The sequence below is a fragment of the Patella vulgata genome, chromosome 3, assembly GCF_932274485.2.
Source record: "Patella vulgata chromosome 3, xgPatVulg1.2, whole genome shotgun sequence".
Classification (NCBI taxonomy): Eukaryota; Metazoa; Mollusca; class Gastropoda; family Patellidae; genus Patella; species Patella vulgata.
Genome location: NC_065881.2, coordinates 28,616,861 through 28,637,261, shown reverse-complemented (window position 1 = coordinate 28,637,261; position 20,401 = coordinate 28,616,861). Strand labels below are relative to the sequence as shown.

The 20,401-nt window shown below is 35.1% G+C and overlaps 1 protein-coding gene across 1 annotated transcript in view; it reads left to right on the top strand.

Annotated features, from left to right (window-relative positions):
• LOC130012155 (AFG3-like protein 2) overlaps nucleotides 1-20,401 on the top strand; it is a 291,436-nt gene that overhangs the window by 73,450 nt on the left and 197,585 nt on the right. Inside the window, exon 6 of the mRNA XM_056099481.1 lies at nucleotides 463-560. Coding sequence (XP_055955456.1) covers nucleotides 463-560 — 98 coding nt within the window. The remainder of the gene's footprint in view (nucleotides 1-462; nucleotides 561-20,401) is intronic.

Here is a 20,401-nt window from a genome sequence, read left to right as displayed (position 1 = left end):
TGACAGACAAAATGGCCACCCTTCTTTCTCAAATTGCGTAAAAATATGGTATATCAACGTTGTGGACCCTATAGAGGTCACAATTTTTCTCTGATTTTGTTGAAACTTGAAATGTAAGTTTATAACCCAAAGATCTCGGTTCCTTTCGATATTCGCTCATATCTGACCTTTACTTCCTGAATTATGGCCCCTGATTGTACGAAAAATCACTTTATTTTTAGCTTGTTCTCTATCCATCTCTCGAAAATGTGGGCGTATCCTGCCTGGCAGCCGCTGGTTGTTTTAACTTGTTCTTTATCCATCTCTTGCAAAATGTAAGCGTATCTTGCCTGGCCGCTGGTTCCTAAAGCATTCTATGGGCCATACCTCAAAACAATCAATTTGGAATATCACCTTTGTTTGCAAACATGATCTAAAACCGAATTACCCAGTTATCCTTGCTCTGATGTTAATTTTTTCCAGAGCATCTATATTTAATGTACATTTGAAACCTTTGAAAACAGAAGTAAACAAGGAAAATTTAGCTAAAAAGATGGCTGCCTTGACTCCAGGTTTTTCAGGTATGTTTAAGGGAGAATTATCAATTTTAGTCGGTCACACCCCCGAGATCCGTGACCATTTCTCGGGGAACAAGGTTTGGCGATGGTTTCTGATAGAAGGGACCCCAGTGAAAATGTTTGTAGTTTGCTACCTCAGAAATCTACGGCTAACTCCAGGCCAAAAATGATCTGAAATTGACCTCAACTATCATTGTTGGCAAAATGAACCGTGTAATATAACATAGTTTAGGTTTTGTTGGTCAGCCGACTCATTTTGGACCTTTTCCGATTCATTTCACAAACGTTTGATCCAATATGGGCTCCAAAATGGCGACAGGAATTAGCTTGAAAAGTATTCTTTCAATACCAATAGCAACATAGACGTGTGCTATATTGCTTTAGGCGTTGTGGGCAGTTAAAAAACGTGATCATGCCATTGCCAAGCTGAGAACTAATATGAAAGAAGATAGCACACAAAAATTATGCATTTTTGCGACTACAGACCTACACGTATAGTAATAACAACCATAAATTGTTCCAGATATCCATGAATTTTATCTTGCATGTATTTCAGCTATTATGTATTGTTTAATGGTCGAGAGCGAGACATTAAGTAATATATTGTAACAACAACAGGGCCGTGAAGCCCGAGTGTTTTCACAATATATTAAGCAATGTCTTAAGCTCGAGACCATTAAACGACTTAAAATACAGACACTCCGCACATGTTTTTACAGTGAAATACGTCACACGAGTCTAATATTTCACTAGTATAAATAATGTACGATTGGCAAGTTGTCCGTACGATTATTTGAAATAATGGTACGCCAACATCAAAGGGTGACATCACACCTGTATTTAAAATACATTACAATGCATTGTATAATAATATATTCCACATAGTTAGGGAGCTAGGTTCAGGTTGTGAAAATCGCGTACAAAATTTCTACTATGCTAGATGAGTGGACAGCGGTGTTCGATACTCTAAATCTTGATTCTTATGTCGGGCCCCCCTTCCCATGGGAGTGGGGGGTCCGACAGAACGTTGAATTTTCGAGTTTAATTCGATTTTTGCATATAACAATCAACTTTCGTGCATAAGTCAACCAATTTCAGATGTCGTTCTTATCCAGGATAGAAGGGGATTTCGCGTTCTTAAGTTAGTGTTATGTTCTAGCGGAATGATAGTTAAACTTTTAACCAAAAAATTAATGTTGTACGCGGAAGTCGAATGGTTGTCAGTTGCAGAAATGTGGCTTGCCTCGGGAAGTTTTCTTCTGTGCTTAGCAGCCAGCCAGGTCTTAACACTTGTATTGATTAATATACCAGCATCATCAGAGAACAACTGAGGACCATTTAGATTGATTTGAAAAATGGATTGCATTACATCATTTTTTAATCTATTTTTTAGGCGAGTTTTAATTAATTTCATTTTGCTGGAACCTCTCTCTTGCCAGGCATTAGAAACTGGTAAAATAGCAATAATCTCAGCTAAGTGAATTAAATGGGGATATAGTTGACCATTTGAGTCTTTCTGCTTCAGGAGCTTATAATTAAGGATATATTCCATTGCAGTGACTGTACTTGGGATATCTCCTTTCCAGGCAATGAGTTTAAATTTTAAATTTTGCCATTCAGCCATGGTTTCTTCCTGGACCCCATCATCACCTGGATAAAAGTGATCCACAAGAGTTTTTATCTCGGATACACCATACTCATGAAATTTTGTGTCTGCACGGTCTGGAATTAGATTAGGATCGAAAACTGAAAAACACTTATGTAGATCTGACTGTTCAAATCTACTGTCAATATATGTACACAAAGCTTCAACATATTTAGTTATAAAAGATATCAAGTCAGTTATGACACCAGGTTTAAATACTATTTGCAAAATTGATAATCTCCCTTGTGTGAGATCATGTTCTAAACTATCAAAAATTGCAGTACCATGAAGTAATGCCCTTAAATTCAATTTACAACTCTCAATGGATGGTTGGATTAGTCAAAAATTAACATAGCCCATTTGAAATATTTTGCTAAGATTAGCCAGTATATAGGGAGTACATACTTCAATATATATAATAAACCAAAAAATCTTAATGTGGAAACGGAGGTCAGGTGTTTGATCCCTGCATTGGCCGAGAAAGTTCATTCAGATTTTCCGGCGTGGTTTCCACTTGTTAGTGATGCAGGTTGGAGGGCCTGACAAGGACAGCTGTCAAGTCGTTCGGATGGGACGAAAAACCGAGGTCCCGTGTACACATTGGCGTGCATGTAAAAGATCCCTTGGCAGTTGGAATTCGATAAAAGAGTAGGCCGTAGCGCCCCTGCGCAGGCAAAATTTCCCTCATAGCACACTGTATGGCGTATGCCCGTCTTCATTAGCCCAGGTTAGGAGCAGAACAGTAGGACGTTAAACCCAATTTCATTTAATTTCATTTAATGTGGAAACTTTTTTCATAAGACCATAAGCTGTGGGATCATTTGGATAATTATTTAAGGTTTGGATTACCGCTAACAGTTCAGCATATAAACCTTGTTTGACAGGCCCTTTTCAATTGTTTGTGAACAGTCTCCAGATCACAATTTTTATCCGTTTTCAATGAAACTTGAAATATAGGTTTATCACCCTAAGATCTCTGTCCCTTTCGATATTGGAATGTATCGGACTGTAACTTCATGGATTATGGCCCCTGATTGTACGAAAAATCAAGTTTTTAGCTTGTGAACACTGTAGAGGTCACAATTTTTATCCGATTTAGTTTAAACTTGAAATGTATGATTATAACCGAAAGATCTTGGTTCCTTTCGATATTTGCGCATATCAGAACGTAACTTCCTGAAATAAGGCCCCCGATTGTTTACGAAAAATCGCGTTTTTAGCTTGTGGACCCTTTAGAGGTCATAATTTTTATCCGATTTAAAAAAACGTATTATTATATCACCGTTAAACCCTAAGGACGGCTGAGTTCGAATTTCGTGAAAATCGTCCCACAACTGACAGCAGCCGTTCGTTCTCAAATAGCGTAAAAATTTGGTGTATCAAGGTTGTGGACCCTATAGAGGTCACAATTTTAATCCTATTTTGATGAATCTTGAAATGTAAGTTTATAACCCAAAGATCTTGGTTCCTTTCGATATTCGCGCATATCGGAATGTTACTTCTGAATTATGGCCCCTGATTGTACGAAAAATTGCGATTTTAGCTTGTGGACCCAATAGAGGTCATAAAATTTATCCGATTAAGAAAAACTTATTATTATATCACCGTTAGACCCTAAGGATAACTGAGTTCGAATTTCGTGAAAATCGGCCGAAAACTGACAGACAAAATGGCCGCCCTTTGTTCTCAAATGGACACAGCTCACCAAATATTTCTACGCCGTCACCCACGAATGTAGGGCAAAAGTTATTTTTAGTCTTTCTCTCCCTTTCCCTTTTTCCCCCTTTTGCATGGCGATTTTTGTTGACTTTTTGGTGTAGAATCGAAGAAAAGGGTTTGAAAATACATTTTCTACCAGGTTTTGGTGAATATTCATGATTTTGAGGCGGAAGGATACAAGAGTTGAGAGGTTGGTTAGGTTGAAATGTAGGGTCCAAAATTGCATGTTTTCTTGTCTCTACTTCCAGCTTGTGTATCTCAAGTTTTCCATGGTGAACCTCATACGTGCTTTTGGGCAAGAGGTTGCCACATGTTGCTCCATCTGTGGTAGAAAGCGTTCTACCCAACGAAAATTTGGGAAAAAGTTAAAGCCGGTCTAAGAGACGAGAATTAACATTAAAGTCAATGGGCAAATGTTTAGTGATCTGTGGCCTGTCTATGTGTGACAGGCTGAGACTGATATGCCTTAGTTTTAAAAATATGAAGATTAAACTCTCAGAAAATATGAATAAAATATTTTGACTGCTGAAAAACTAAAAAAAAGTTAAATTTAAAAAAATCAAAATTTGGAGAAAAATTGTGATTTTACTGCAAATTTCTCAATTTTCAGTTTTTATTTAATTTCTAAGAGTAAGAAAAATATTTTAATGCCCAATTTTGGCTTATTCAACCTCAGAAAGCACAGATACAGTGAACAGTATTGTTATTTCACCAAATTTTGTCTAAAAATCAGGAATATTCACAGAAAATCTTTGGATTCCCCCCATTTCAATGAGTCAAAATGTCTAAAATGCATCTGATTTTCATTGCTAATATAACTTAGATGGGATCTACAAGTTTATCAGGTTTAGAAATAGCCCCAGCTTTCCTACAGAAATTGAAAATTGGTAAAACTGAGTTAATAATGTACAGCAGATGGGTTTGTACAAAATGTTCAAAACAGGGGTTGGCTCAATTTTGCTACTGTTTTACCCAGAACAAGCATTTTTTTCTTCTTTGTAACATTAAATTCTTGCCTTTCCTTCACGTAGAAAGCAATATTCCACTCTTTCTAGCCATTTTTAACTCCACCATTTCCTTAGGAGAGGCTATAAATGCCCCACCCCACCCTTTTTTATTAATGTGTTTTGAGAGATTTAATTGCACCAGTGTTGACAATTAAATGATAGTAATTGGAATTTGTGGTTGAATTACAGCTAGGAATGTTAGTTTTCACTAATAAATAGCTATTTTGTACATTTCAAAGATTTCTAAGCCTTTTTGTTTAAAGTCAAACTTAGAACCCAGAGACATGTCAGGCCAATGAGACCACACCCTAATATAAAAATGGTGTAGATGTGTAAATGTCGGCTTAATTTTCAATATTTTCTTATCAAAGTCTAGAATTTGTGGTGTTTATTGCATTTATGTTACTTATAGAACAGTGAAAAATTAATATTGCTCCTTTTTAGGCCTCCTTCATCTTGTCAACTCTGTCATAACTACTTTTTGGACTTCATTTTTTCAGGCAATTGATGTAAAGCTCCAGACATCTTGCTTCAGCACAAGAATTGCAATAAAGATTTGTATGGTGCCTCTGAGCCTTGAGATGTTGAAAACATTGAAATTTTCCCAAATTTGTAAAAATTGTGTATTCTGTGACCCTTTTGTTAGAGAGGGGTGGTCATAGACCAAATATGGCATTTTTTTTTCTTTCATCAAGGCCTATTTTTAACCATAATTCATATTTATTGCACATATTTTAGTTTATATAGTTTGTATACTTAAAGGGCCATCATTTTTGCAGTTATTCTTTGATTTTGATTTCCTTTCACCGGTATGTTACCAGAACGTCTGGGAAGCATATAAAAAAGACTTTTTGGTGATACCTGAAGTTTCACCCCTATATAGGACACAGCTCACCAAATATTTCTACGCCGTCACCCACGAATGTAGGGCAAAAGTTATTTTTAGTCTTTCTCTCCCTTTCCCTTTTTCCCCCTTTTGCATGGTGATTTTTGTTGACTTTTTGGTGTAGAATCGAAGAAAAGGGTTTGAAAATACATTTTCTACCAGGTTTTGGTGAATATTCATGATTTTGAGGCGGAAGGATACAAGAGTTGAGAGGTTGGTTAGGTTGAAATGTAGGGTCCAAAATTGCATGTTTTCTTGTCTCTACTTCCAGCTTGTGTATCTCAAGTTTTCCATGGTGAACCTCATACGTGCTTTTGGGCAAGAGGTTGCCACATGTTGCTCCATCTGTGGTAGAAAGCGTTCTACCCAACGAAAATTTGGGAAAAAGTTAGAGCCGGTCTAAGAGACGAGAATTAACATTAAAGTCAATGGGCAAATGTTTAGTGATCTGTGGCCAAAAAGTGTAAAAATATGGTATATTAAGGTTGTGGACCCTATAGAGGTCACAATTTTTATCCGATTTTGATGAAACTAAAAAAATGTAAGTTTATAACCCTAAGATCTCGGTTCCTTTCGATATTCACGCATATTGGACAGTAACTTTCTGAATTATGGCCCCTGATTGTACGAAAAAACCCTTTCTTTTTAGCTTGTTCTTTATCCATCTCTCGAAAATGTGGGCGTATCCTGCCTGACAGCTGCTGGTTTATTATTCTCTGAAATAATCATACCCTTTATTTCGGCTTGAGCTTTTAATAAAGCAGCTAATTTGACAGGGGAATGGTGAAAAACCTTCCAGATGCTAGTAACATAGGATTCTACTTCCTTTATGCACTCTAAATCTTTATGATTTGTATCTACACAAGCAAGAGCCAGACGGTGACAGATGCAATGAATAGCAAGGAGTGATGGGTTGTCATTTTTATACGCCCACATTTTCATGTGGACGTATATTGTCGTCGCCCCTGTCCGTCCACAATTGTTTGTGAACAGTCTACAGGTCACAATTTTTATCCCATTTCAATGAAATCGGACTGTAACTTCATGGATTATGGCATCTGATTGTACCAAAAATCACGTTTTTAGCTTGTGGACCCTATAGAGGTCACAATTTTTATCCGATTTAAAAAACCGTATTATTATATTGGTTTAAACTTGAAATGTATGCTTATAACCCAAAGATCTCGGTTCATTTCGATATTCGCACATATCGGACCGTAACTTCCTGAATTATGGCCCCTGATTGTATGGAAAATCGTGTTTTTAGCTTGTGGACCCTATAGAGGTCATAATTTTTATCCGATTTAAAAAAACGTATTATTATATCACCGTTACACCCTAAGGTTGGCAGAGTTCGAATTTCGTGAAATTCGGCCCAAAATTGACAGACAAAATGGCCGCCGTTCGTTCTCAAATAGCATAAAAATATGTTATAACAAGGTTGTGGACCCTATAACGGTCACAATTTTTATCCGATTTTGTTGAAACTTGAAATGTAAGTTTATAACCCAAAGATCTTGGTTCCTTTTGATATTCGCGCATATCGGACCATAACTTCCTGAATTATGGCCCCTGATTGTACGGAAAATCACATTTTTAGCTTGTGGACCCTATAGAGGTCATAATTTTTATCCGATTTAAAAAAACGTATTATATCACCTTTACACCCTAAGGACGGCTGAGTTCGAATTTCGTGAAAATCGGGCCAAAACTGACAGACAAAATGGCTGCCGTTCGTTCCCAAATAGCGTAAAAATATGGTATATCAAGGTTGTGGACCCTATAGAAGTCATAATTTTTATCCGATTTTGTTGAAATTTGAAATGTGAGTTTAAACCCAAAGATCTCGGTTCCTTTCGATATTCGCGCATATCGGAACGTAACTTCCTGAATTATGACCCCTGATTGTACGAAAAATCGCGTTTTTAGCTTGTGGACACTATAGAGGTCTTAATTTTTATCCGATTTAATCAAACATATTATTATATCACCGTTACACCCTAAGGACGGCTGTGTTCGAATTTCGTGAAAATCGGCTTGAAACTGACAGACAAAATGGCCGCCCTCGTTCTCAAATAGCGTAAAAATGTTGTATATCAAGGTTGTGGACCCTATAGAGGTCATAATTTTTATCCGATTTTGTTGAAACTTGAAATGTGAGTTTATAACCCAAAGATCTTGGTTCCTTTTGATATTCGCGCATATCGGAATGTAACTTCCTGAATTATGGCACCTGATTGTTCGAAAAATCACGTTTTTAGCTTGTGGACCCTATAGAGGTCATAATTTTTATTCGATTTAAAAAAACGTATTATATCACCTTTACACCGTCGCCCCCGTCCGGCCGGCTAAAGTTAATATCCAATTACTTTAAATTTATACACAGTGTTTAAGGTCATGAGACGAAGAAGCCTATTGATTTTCAGCGATTTCCGATAATTACTGCCAGAGTTATGGCCCTTGATCACTTCAAAAAATCTTGTGGACACTCTAGAGGCCAAAGTTAATATCCGATTGACTTTAAATTTATACACAGTGTTTAAGGTCATGAGACGAAGAAGCCTATTGATTGTCAGCGATTTCCGATAATTACTGCCAGAGTAATGGCCCTTGATCACTTCAAAAAATCTTGTGGACGCTCTAGAGGCCAAAGTTAATATCCGATTGACTTTAAATTTATACACAGTGTTTAAGGTCATGAGACAAAGAAGCCTATTGATTTTCAGCGATTTCCGATAATTACTGCCAGAGTTATGGCCCTTGATCACTTCAAAAAATCTTGTGGATGCTCTAGAGGAGAAAGTTAATATCCGATTGTCTTTAAATTTATACACAGTGTTTAAGACCTTGAGACGAACAAGTATATTGATTTTCAATGAATTTTTATGACTTGGAACAGCTAAATCCATGATACAGAATTAAAAGTTTTGTATACAAAACGTTAGCATGGGGCAGAACTTTATAAAAACCAAACAAATTCTAATGGTTTTCTGTATTAGATTTTAGTGTATTATAAATGTTTCATTACCGAAAAAAGTAAAAATATGCGACAACTCTTGTTGACTGCCCGGACGATTTAGCTGCTGTGGGCGTATGTTTCGTTGCCTGGCAACCTATCTTTATCCAATTTAAAAAAACGTATTATTATATCACCGTTACACCCTAAGGACGACTGAGTTCGAATTTCGTGAAAATCGGCTTAAAACTGACAGACAAAATGGGCGCCCTTCGTTCTCAAATACCGTAAAAATATGGTATATCAAGGTTGTGGACACTATCCCATTTTGTTGAAACTTGAAATGTGAGTTTATAACCCAAAGATCTTGGTTCCTTTCGATATTCGCGCATATCGGACCATAACTTCCTGAATTTTGGCCCCTCCTGATTGTACAAAAATCACGTTTTTAGCTTGTGGGCCCTATAGAGGTCATAATTTTTATCCGATTTAAAAAAAACGGTTTAATATATCACCGTTACACCCTAAGGATGGCTGTTTTTCGAATTTCGTGAAAATCAGCCCAAAACTGACAGACAAAATGGCCACCCCTCATTCTCAAATAAGGTAAAAAATATGGTATATCAAGGTTGTGGACCCTATAGAGGTCACAATTTTTTATCCAATTTTGTTGAAACTTGAAATGTAAGTTTATAACCCAAAGATTTTGGTTCCTTTCCATATTTGCGCATATCGAATTGTAATTTTCTAAATTATGGACCTTGATTGTACGAAAAATCACTTTCTTTTTTGCTTGTTCTCTATCCATCTCTCGAAAATGTGGGCGTATCCTGCCTGGCAGCCGCTGGTTTATTATACTGACAACTCCTTCTCTCTTACCAACCATTACAGCTGCACCATCTGTACTAATACCTGAATGTTTATTGAGTGACAAATTATATTTATGTAATTGGCTCTTAATGACATTATACAGCTGAAGATGAAACCGCCTCTTCCAAAACATTTGCAATAAATAGGAAGTCAGTATTAACTTTCTTTTCCTGTGTATTCCAATATTGAACAAAACATATCATTTGTTCAATACCCAAAATCAGAGGAATCATCAACCAAAATTGAATAATAATCTGCATTTTGCAATTTGTTAACTACCTTAATCTCAACCTCTTCGCCAATTGTTTGCAATATATTTCTTAAGGAAGCACAGGATCTGTGATTAAAATATTTTATTTCATTAATACCTATCTCCTCAATTAGCTTGAGCAAACTACCTATCTTTTCATTGGCAATAGATTCTTTTATCAAACAATAAAACGAATTAAAAACTTTATTTAAGACACTTTTTTCCATAAGATCTTTTGTAGTTACTTCTTTTTGGAAGTACGAAACTATGTTTAAGAGTTCTGTTTCCACAGCACTGATGTGTTTTTTGCTATTTAAATGTTCTTGTAGAACAGATTTTTTAAGTCTAACTGCAGGTGTCTCTGCAAAGGCTGTGGATTTATTTTAAGTGTTTGAATATTTATGCTTTTTACATAGAGAACAGTACATGCCCTCATTTTTGGTGTAGCACAGCCACCAAATTCCAGTTTTAGGACAAAATAATATTTGTTTATCATGCAGCCAATCATGATGAAATTTATCTTTATGAGAGGCAAAACGTTTGTTTTCATTTAATGATAAGGTCCAAAACAGATTACATTTTTGTTGAGGGGTTTGTTTTTGTTAAACAAAGACAGTATGAAATCAGGCTGAGCTAGCTTGTCTTTTGCAGTTTTGCTATCTAGGTGATTGATGTTGTTGGTGGCAAGGGTTGTTAACTGGGTGCTGATGGTCACACTGGTGGTAAGGGTTGTTAACTGGGTGTTGCTGATGGCAAACTGGGTATCAGGGATGGCATGCTGGGAGCTGTTCGTAATTGTGCCATGCTGGGAGATGTTAGTGCCAAGCGGAAATAGTTGAGTGTCAGTATTTGTGTTGGTAACGAGTGCTAATAGAAGGCAAAGTGGTAGTGCTAGGTGGGGTAGTAACATTAATAGTACTGATGCTATCTGAAAGGAACAAAGAATTATTCATATCTCTGGAAGTCTATAATATGAACTGGTTTATTTGCTAGGAATATTGGTCGACTATAATGAAATAATATAGATAGACACACAGTAACTAAGTAAACTCAAATAAATGACACAAACAAAGGAAAATATAATTTATTTATTAATTAGATAAACATATAAATAAATAAATAACATATACATTTAATAAATTATTAAATATAAAATAAAATGTAGCCTACTAATACTATTATTAATAGATTTTTTTTCTGATATGACAAAAACTAAATAAAATACTAAAATAAAAAGGACACATATTTACCCTAAGTTTAAACTGAAGCCGAAGCTGTAGTTTAAACAAACAAAATATTACACAATAAAAGCTTTACATAAAATAGAAAACGAAACAATATCACAATTCAACAATAAAGTCTGGTGTAATATGTAATAAATCAACTGTGGTCTGTCGTCAGACATAACTAGGTCACATGTCTGTTTTTTTGTCTGCCTTTACTTCACCGTGACAGTGCATTCACAACATGCAAAGCAATGTAGAAAAGGCTAGGTTAATACAGTAAAGACTAACTAGAAGGCACGTATGCAATATTGTATATAATTAATAAATTAAACGATACTTACGTAGTAAGTTGAAGTTTGATTATGATTTTTCAACACCATATTAACATTAGAGATCAAGTGAGATTGCATCTTGCCCGCAAAAATCAGTTTTCAACAAAACTTGTAGACAGCTAATAATAAATAGTACAACTATAGAAAAAGATAATCTGCTGATTTTTAGACTATCTATTTTTCAACATCCATCAGTGAAACAAGTATGTCAGTATGAAAATACTGCATAGGGTAGGGCCCAATACCAAAGCCGGGTGGGCACTTGATCTCTAATGTTAATATGGTGTTGAAAAATCATAATCAAACTTCAACTTACTACGTAAGTATCGTTTAATTTATTAATTTTTCAACACCCAATATTAACATTATGAGATCACGTGAGATTTCAAAGCAGATGGATACAAGTTTTCAACATGTACAGCAAAATATTTGCACACTGGAAACTATAATAATTGAAATGATTATTATTTAGATTTTTATTATAACACTATTTATAACAAAGCAAACATGTACCTTCATATCTAAATTGTTATAATAATTACATTAATCTACAACACTGTTTATGATTGAGGTAGCAAAATTTTCATTACTGGATTGTAGATTGTTTATAGGTACATTATAATGTTTAGCAAATGTTTGTTCTCCTGCCCAACCGGCAGTTTTCAGAATATCACAAATTGGAACAGATATATCTAATGCCTTAGATGTAGATGCACTCCTTGTACTATGAGCACCAAATTTCAACACATCAACATTACATAATGATAACATTGTTTTTATCCATCTACTAATTGTAGCTTTACTTACTTCCTTGTAAGGTTTTAAATAACTTATAAATAATTTAGTTTGATCACCTCTCAAAGATTCAGTTTGATTCAAATATGATTTTAATGCTTGAACCACACATAATTTAACATCAGACGAATATGGATATAACTTTAAAAAACTAGAACGTACAGAAGGCTTACTTTGCTTTAGTAACCCTAAACGAAAACCAACACTATGGTCATTCATTTCCATTTCCTTTATATCTAACATATGAATAGATTGCACCCTTTGTGCAGTAACAAGAGCTATTAAAATTACTAATTTATATGACAAATATTTTAAAGATAAGTCATCATTATTTTCCCATTGTCTTAGAGTATTAAACACTACTTTCACATCCCAAACATCAACATACTTTGATTGTGTAGGTCTAACTTGATAAACACCTTTCATAAATCGGACTATCAAAGGATGAGTACCAATTGATGAATTGGTATCGCATAAAAGGTTTGATAAAGCACTACGGGCTGTATTTATGGCGCTGTATCCTAAGCCATCATTATAAAGTTTCGTTAAAAATGATAACACATTAGTTATATTTGTCTGAAATGGACCATCTTCCACCGGTAGTAATTGGATTCTCTGTGCCAAGATGTGCTCCCCATCCAACTTTAGAGGAATCTGAATACAGAAATTTAGTTGGTTTCTCATGGAAAATATGTTTTTTGGATGATATAATATTATCAATCCACCAATTTATGTGAGAAACAACTGTATCAGATAAGGTAGTAAATGCTTCAAAATTACCATAATTTTGCCTTAAAGCATCTATCTTGAGGTTTTCTAAAGAGTGATAGAACAATTTGGAATATTCAACTCCAGGAATACTCGAGACCATTAAACCAATTAGTTTAGCAAGGTCGACAATTTTAACAGATCTTTGTTTTAAAATTTGTTTACAGAAAGATTGTAAATTTAATGCCTTCTGTGGAGTTAAGCTGACTGTCATAGATTTTGAGTCAAGCAGAAACCCAAGAAATACAATTGTTTGTGAAGGATAAAAGACAGATTTATGCTCATTAATAATAAAACCAACACTTTGTAACAAATCAACAGTAGCTTTTACATTAGCATTACATTCCTCAAAGGTATCTCCTTGTAAATATGAGTCATCAATATAAGCAACATTTTCATAGCCTAAATCCCGAAGTTTCGCAAAAACCGGCTTCATTAATTTGGTGAATTTTCTTGGACAGCAAGCCAATCCATTGGGAAAACATGTATATTGATATAAAGTACCTTTCCAACAAAATCGAAGGAATTTTCTATGCTCTACTGCGATAGGCACAGAATAGTATGCATCTTTTAAGTCTACTGAAGACATGAAACAGCCAGGCTTCATTAATCTGATGGCTGTATGAATACTTTCCATTTTAAAATGATAATATTCAACATTCTTATTGAAAACTTTCAAATTTAAGATCATGCGGTATGAACCATCCTTCTTTGGACGAATAAAAATAGGAGACAAAAATTCTCCTTCACTATGATCAGTTATTTCTAAAACCTCTAAGTTTAATAATCGAGAAATTTCAGTATCAATAATAATCTCTTCATGCTTATTGACAACAATTGGTCTGCAATAAGGAGTCATAACATTATTGTCATATAATTCGACATGACAATCAGTAGCAATATCTAATATAGATGCATCATTTGTTAATTCCTTCCACTTTGCTATAAAGTGTTTAAGACGACCAGCCTTAAAACAGCTTTTATCAATTAATGTAAAATTATGTTTACCAACCTCTTTATCATTATCTGTAGAGGTTATATGGAGCGTCTCTGTTTCTTGTTGTCGAACTTCATGGGAGCACTGCTTCCCCGGCCTCGTCCTAAAAAAGACTTAGATGTTTGTGGAGGATATGAATTAGATCTGTACTGAGATCTTCGTTGAAAATTGTTTCTTCTACCCCTTCCACGACTAGCTCCTCTAGCAGGATAGTAAAATCCAGTGTTTGATTGAGGTCGAAACATAGGCATAGCTTTCTTCACTGCTCTATTGGACTTGTCAATATCTTCCAAAGGTTTGGAAATATCTCCTCCAAATAAATATTCATTTATTGGGACAGATGATGAAAACATAGTTTGGTAATCATCTGTTAAATCTGGTTTGATGCAGTCTCTTCTTCTTAAATTTAAATCAAAATTTGCATTAGAGAATAGTTCAATGGCATATATGCCATGTCTTATGACATTATTGAGAACAGTCCACATCGAATTATTTATGTCAGTAGTATCAGTACTATTTTCTTGTGTGGCACTTGAGTTATCATCTGAAGCATTATTATTACTAGATTGATTTGGTTTCCCTTGGCCTATACTAGATTTTAGTTTCAAGACACTGTCAATAGTTTTTGACAGAATAGTAACACCTTTGATAATCTGAGACTGAACCAATTGTAGTTTATAATCAAATGTTTTAGTTCGGCTCTGGAGTCTTCTCCACATCAAATCATCAACTTTTGTTGTAACCAATGAATGACAGTTATTAGGTCTGAGAATCTTTGCTAATTTCTCTTTAATTTTTTCTTCATCAATTTTTTCTTTCTTAAACATTAAATCATGTATTAAAATAGCTAATTCCTGACTTATGTCGTCAGAAGTTTTCTCAGTTGCCTTCAATTCAGTTGCAACGTCAGAAAGAACCGTATCACTGTTGATATTTTTATGTTTGTTTACATCAGCTGATTTACACTTCCTGTGTGAAGCCCCCCTGTGTTACTGTTATGGTCATTATAATCAAGTCTACTTGACCTAGAAATAATATCTGAGGGATCAGTCGCAGAAGGATGATTTGCACTGCCCAAAGAAGCAATGTCCTCAGCTTCTGGCCTTTGTGTTTCTGCCAGATGTCTTTGAGATTCTTCATAAGAATCAGAAATAAAATGATAATTTCTATTGGGTTCATTGTCCTGACTTTCATATTCATATGGATAGTCACTGTAATCATAGTATGACCCACATTGAATGGCATCACCCTCATCATATTCATAATCATATCTATTTTGTCCTTGATTTTCAATTGTAGATTTCAAATCTTTAAAATGTGATACTAACACTGATTGGAAATCTCTTATGGACGACGTAAAGATATTACCAAGTGTGTTTATACTGTCGGGTGGAAATGAACTAGATTCTACGGAGTCAGATTGTTTGTTCGTCGTTTTGGATTTACTGGACGAAGATGAGGCAAGGCCTTCGTTTGACCTTGAAATATTTTTAGTTTTTTCATTACATTGTTTTTTAGAGGGAACTACGTTCCCAGATTCTTTTAATGGATTTTGGATTTTTCTTTTACCACCAGTCGTGGTTTCCTGTAAATCTTCCTTTAGAATCTGCTTAGTAGCAGGAGCATGTTTCGCCATTTTTTCAGCCATGTGCTTTATGAACCCCAAAAAACAAACTGCTTTTAAGTTAACTAAAAAGTAAACTGCTTTAGCAAATTATTGACTACGTCAATACAATCTTCGTTGTTACTACGTAACAGAAATGTTCAAATATTAAAAAAAAAACTTTTTTAAAAAAGACACAATGACAAATAAGCAAAGAGCTTCAAAACACGTCCTTCGCTTGTGACTGGGCAAGCACGCACTGATTTTCGCGGGCAAGATGCAATCTCACGTGATCTCATAATGTTAATATTGGGTGTTGAAAAATTCAAATTGGACTAGACATTACTAAGAATGAAAGAAATTGCAAATTTAGTGGAGTAGCCGTGTAGTACTATGTAGTACTAGCTCACTAGGCCATGGACGTACTGTCGCTGTGTCGGTACTCGGTAGATATACAGTATACATGTGTATATGCAGTTCTTGTAGCCAATAACGCCTATAGTATAACACATGCTATTTCTAAATAATATTTTTCGAACCATTATTATTTTTCTGTTTTCTTTATAAAGCCGTCTAAATTGCCTTGCTTTCGCTTCGTCATATTCATTTTCCACATAAGTCCCGCGTGAATTGCAAGGAAAGACAACTCGTGCGGCAGCCATTTTGACAGTTTCGATTGTCACGACATCAAAAATGAATACAGACTGACATAGGAGAGAATCCTAATAATCGGGTATATGGTTTACCGTTATTGTAAGATTTGCCAACTCCATATAATTATGCCCAAGGTGTTCTTGGCGTTTAGGAATTAAAAAAGTTTAATTTGATATTACGCAAAGGCAAAATTATTTTTTTTTAAATTAAATTATGGATCGTTTTTTGGGGGCTGAAAAGTAGCCGGCATTTGACCTAATATAAACGGCGAAATTTGCCGGTTGCCGGCTTCTAATGACATCCATGCTCTGAATCTTGATTCTTAAGTTGCGGGTCCCCTTCCCATGGGAGTGGGGGGTCCGACAAAACGTCGACTTTGCGAGTTTAATTCGATTTTTGCGTACAACAATCAACTTTCGTGCATAAGTCAACCAACTTCAGATGTCGCCAAAAACACTGCTTAAGAAGACCCCCGACCCTTCCTTCCTCCCTTAAGAACACCCCCTTTAACTCCCTGAGAGAGGGTTTAATTCGACTTCTGCGTACAACATTAATTTTTTCGTTAAAAGTTTCACTATTGATTGCTAGGAAATAACACTAACTTAAGAACACGAAATCCCCTTCCATCCCGTATAAGAACGACAAAAAGGAGGGGCTCATGGGTGAAATGAACAAAATGACGATTTAATTCAACTTTTGCATACAACGATCAACTTTCGTGCATACGTCGACCAAAATCAGATGTCATCAAAAACACTGCTTAAGAAGACCCACCCTTTTTACTACCGAGAGACTAGATAATTTGACTTCCGCGTACAACATTAATTTTTTAGTTAAAAGTTTAACTATCGTTCCGCTAGAACATAACACTAACTTAAGAACGCGAAATCCCCTTCTATCGTAGGGTTTACCAGATTAGTTTCCGAGGTGGATATCTCTCATAGGCATGTGTCGGATACCCCTTTTAGGGGAATAACAACATTAATGTCGTTTTCCGACACACGGGCTTTACGGGGATAGCGACATTAATGTCGTTTCACCGTAAGTTGCCAAAGTAACAATGTACACGATTGGCTGTATGAGATAATTCTATTTTTATCAACTAATGGGTGAAAGAAATGCATGATCTAATTTATAAGAACGGTAACTCTTATATTGTTTTGATTTGAAGCCGGATATCACCGTTACTTAGCGATAACATAAACAGACGGCCCGGTCTGGGACTGTCAATAACATGGCGTCTGCCACGAAACCCTGTAAGCGTCCTCGCCCTAATACGTTTACTGTAGACGATGTTGTTGAAATGATCCATATTTCTGATGAAGAAAATTGTTCGTCTGACAGTGGCAGCGATATTGACATTGATGAACTGTCTGCATACAAGTCAGATTCAAGTGAATCAGATCGAGATTGTCAAGAACGAGATGTAAATAATGTAAACAAACCAAGAAGATGCTCGACGGAGTCAACGATAAATATTAGGCCTAATGACGTTGAAACACTACATCTAGATGATAATTTTGGTACAGAAGACCAATTCGACGACATTTGGATACATGTGAATAATAGGCAAAATGACAGGCCCCCAATCTTACATGATTTTACAGCCGAGTCCGGTCCTGTGTGGAATCCAGAGAACTGTCATGAACCTGTGAAGTATTTTGATAAATTTTTTGAATCAACCAATTTTACAAATAATAAATCACTTTGGCAGTTTTTTGTAGACGAAACAAACAAATACTTTCAATATAGATATGATAAATATGAAAATATACCGCCCAGATCTAGACTGCATTTATGGATTCCAACTGATGTACATCAAATGAGAGCGTTTATCGGGTTGATCATAAATATGGGCTTAGTCAAAAGCATACATTAGAACAATATTGGAATGTGAAAGACTTATCCCAAGAGACACCAATATTTAGAAACACTTTCACGTATGAAAGTTTTAAACTACTCCTTCGTTGTTTTCATGTCAGCGACAGTTCGATGGAGCCGAAAAAAAGAACTTTTAATTATAATCCCATTTACAAATTTCAGTCCGTTTTAGACCATTTTAATACGTCTTGGGCACGTGCATATCTTCTGTCATGTAACATAAGTATAGATGAAAGCATAGTTGGTTTTAAGGGCAGACACGATCTTGTGAACTACATAATTAAAAAACATTATCAGTGGGGACCAAAGGAATATAACCTGTCTGATTCTAGGACTGGATATTTGTATCAGACCTTATACCACACATCAAGTATAAAAACTTCACAATATGGACAGCCGTATGATGTATGTGATAAATTGTTGAGAAACCACGGTGGAAAGTATCATCATTTAATTGTAGACAATTACTATACTAGTATAGACTTATGTAATAATATGTTGTCTAAACAAATATATGTTACAGGCACGGTTCGTTCAAACCGTAAGGGATTACCCCCAGGAATCAAACAAACTTTTAAAACGAAGTTATTGCTGTACGCAAAGGTCAGTTGTTGGCAGACAAGTTAGGTTTTTAACAACGCATGGTTCCGCTAATGATGTCAAGCTAACTAAGAAAGACAACAGACTCGTTCCTCAGTTAGTGAACGAGTACAATCACAGTATGGGAGGGGTTGACCTCAGTGATCAAATGGCAGATCACTATGCAGCAGAATTGAGAACTGTAAAGTGCTGGCGGAAAGTTGTCTTCCATCTTATTGACAGAACTGTAACTAATGCATATTTGTGCTATAAGAACAATAAGAATATAAATGGAAAAAAACTAAATCATCTCAACTTCATGATCCAGTTAGTAGACGGACTTATAAATGGCTATAAACAGCCACGCAGAAAAATTGGTCATCCCAGCCTCACAACTCAAAACAGAGTACTTTCTAGCATACAGCATTACTTAGAATCTATTCCTGATAAAAAGCGTAAACAGTGTGTGAGCTGTGCACAATCAAGGGATGTAGGGTTTAAAGGTACGTGTATAACCACATGGTGTCGAGAGAGTGGAGTGGGTCTATGCCGCAGATGTTTTCCTGGTTATCATTTAAACTAAAGTAAACATGTTAATTATTGAAAGCTTCAGTATTTGTGACTATAACTTTTTTGTAAAAGGGTGGCAATATTTTACTACATGTATAAATAGTTTGTTTTCTGAAAATGGAGAAAACATTTATCATGCTGGATTTTGATTACAGTTACTTGTCAACATATCTAATGAAAATGATAACTGTGTATTATTATAAAATGATCAATTTGCTTAGTAAAGTGAAAACATGAACTTGTGTCGTTTGTAAAAGAGTGCCAATATTTTGCTACATGTAAAGCTTATATAGTTTATCTGAAATTAAAAAAACATTTAGTATTACCAATATACTGGTATGAGTATTATAGCTGTATTGCTGCAATTTGATCAGTGACATTATTGATTGTTGATATTTTTTGTAATTGGTGATTGAAAATGTGTTCATTAATTGCAATTGTATTTTACATGTAATGCAATTTTGATTAAATAGTATAATTTGATTGTTGATATTTCTGCAGGTTCTTCTGTTTTCCTTGAAACTGCTGAAAATATGTAGCTAATTGCATTAATACACCTGAATTGTAAGCCTATATGTATTTCACCTGTGATGCAATTTTGATCAAATAGTCTTCTCAACTGAATATTGAATTTATTAAAAGTTGATTTTTTTTTTATCCTGTTATGTTTCATTGAAATTGAAGAAATGGTGTACACAAGTTGCTTATTTATTTATTACACCTGAATTTACCTGTATTTACCTGTAAGTGCAGTTTTCACCATTGTTGTTGCTGTTATAGTTGTTACCATTTGATATATTTTAATTTAGAATGGTTAGTGAAAAAATTGGGGACAAATTGTACATTTTTTGGTACACCTCTATTTAATTGTATTTCCACCTGAGACACCACTTTGACCAAATGATATTATTGATTGTTGATATTTTTTGTAATTGGTGATTGAAAATGTGTTCATTAGTTGCACCTGAATTTCACTTGTAATGCAATTTTGATCAAATAGTATTATTTGTTTGTTGATATTTCTGTAAATTTTTCTGGTTTCTTTGAAACTGCTGAAAAGGTCTATGCTAATTCCATATAGTGAGGAAGGTTATCCCGGTAGGTCG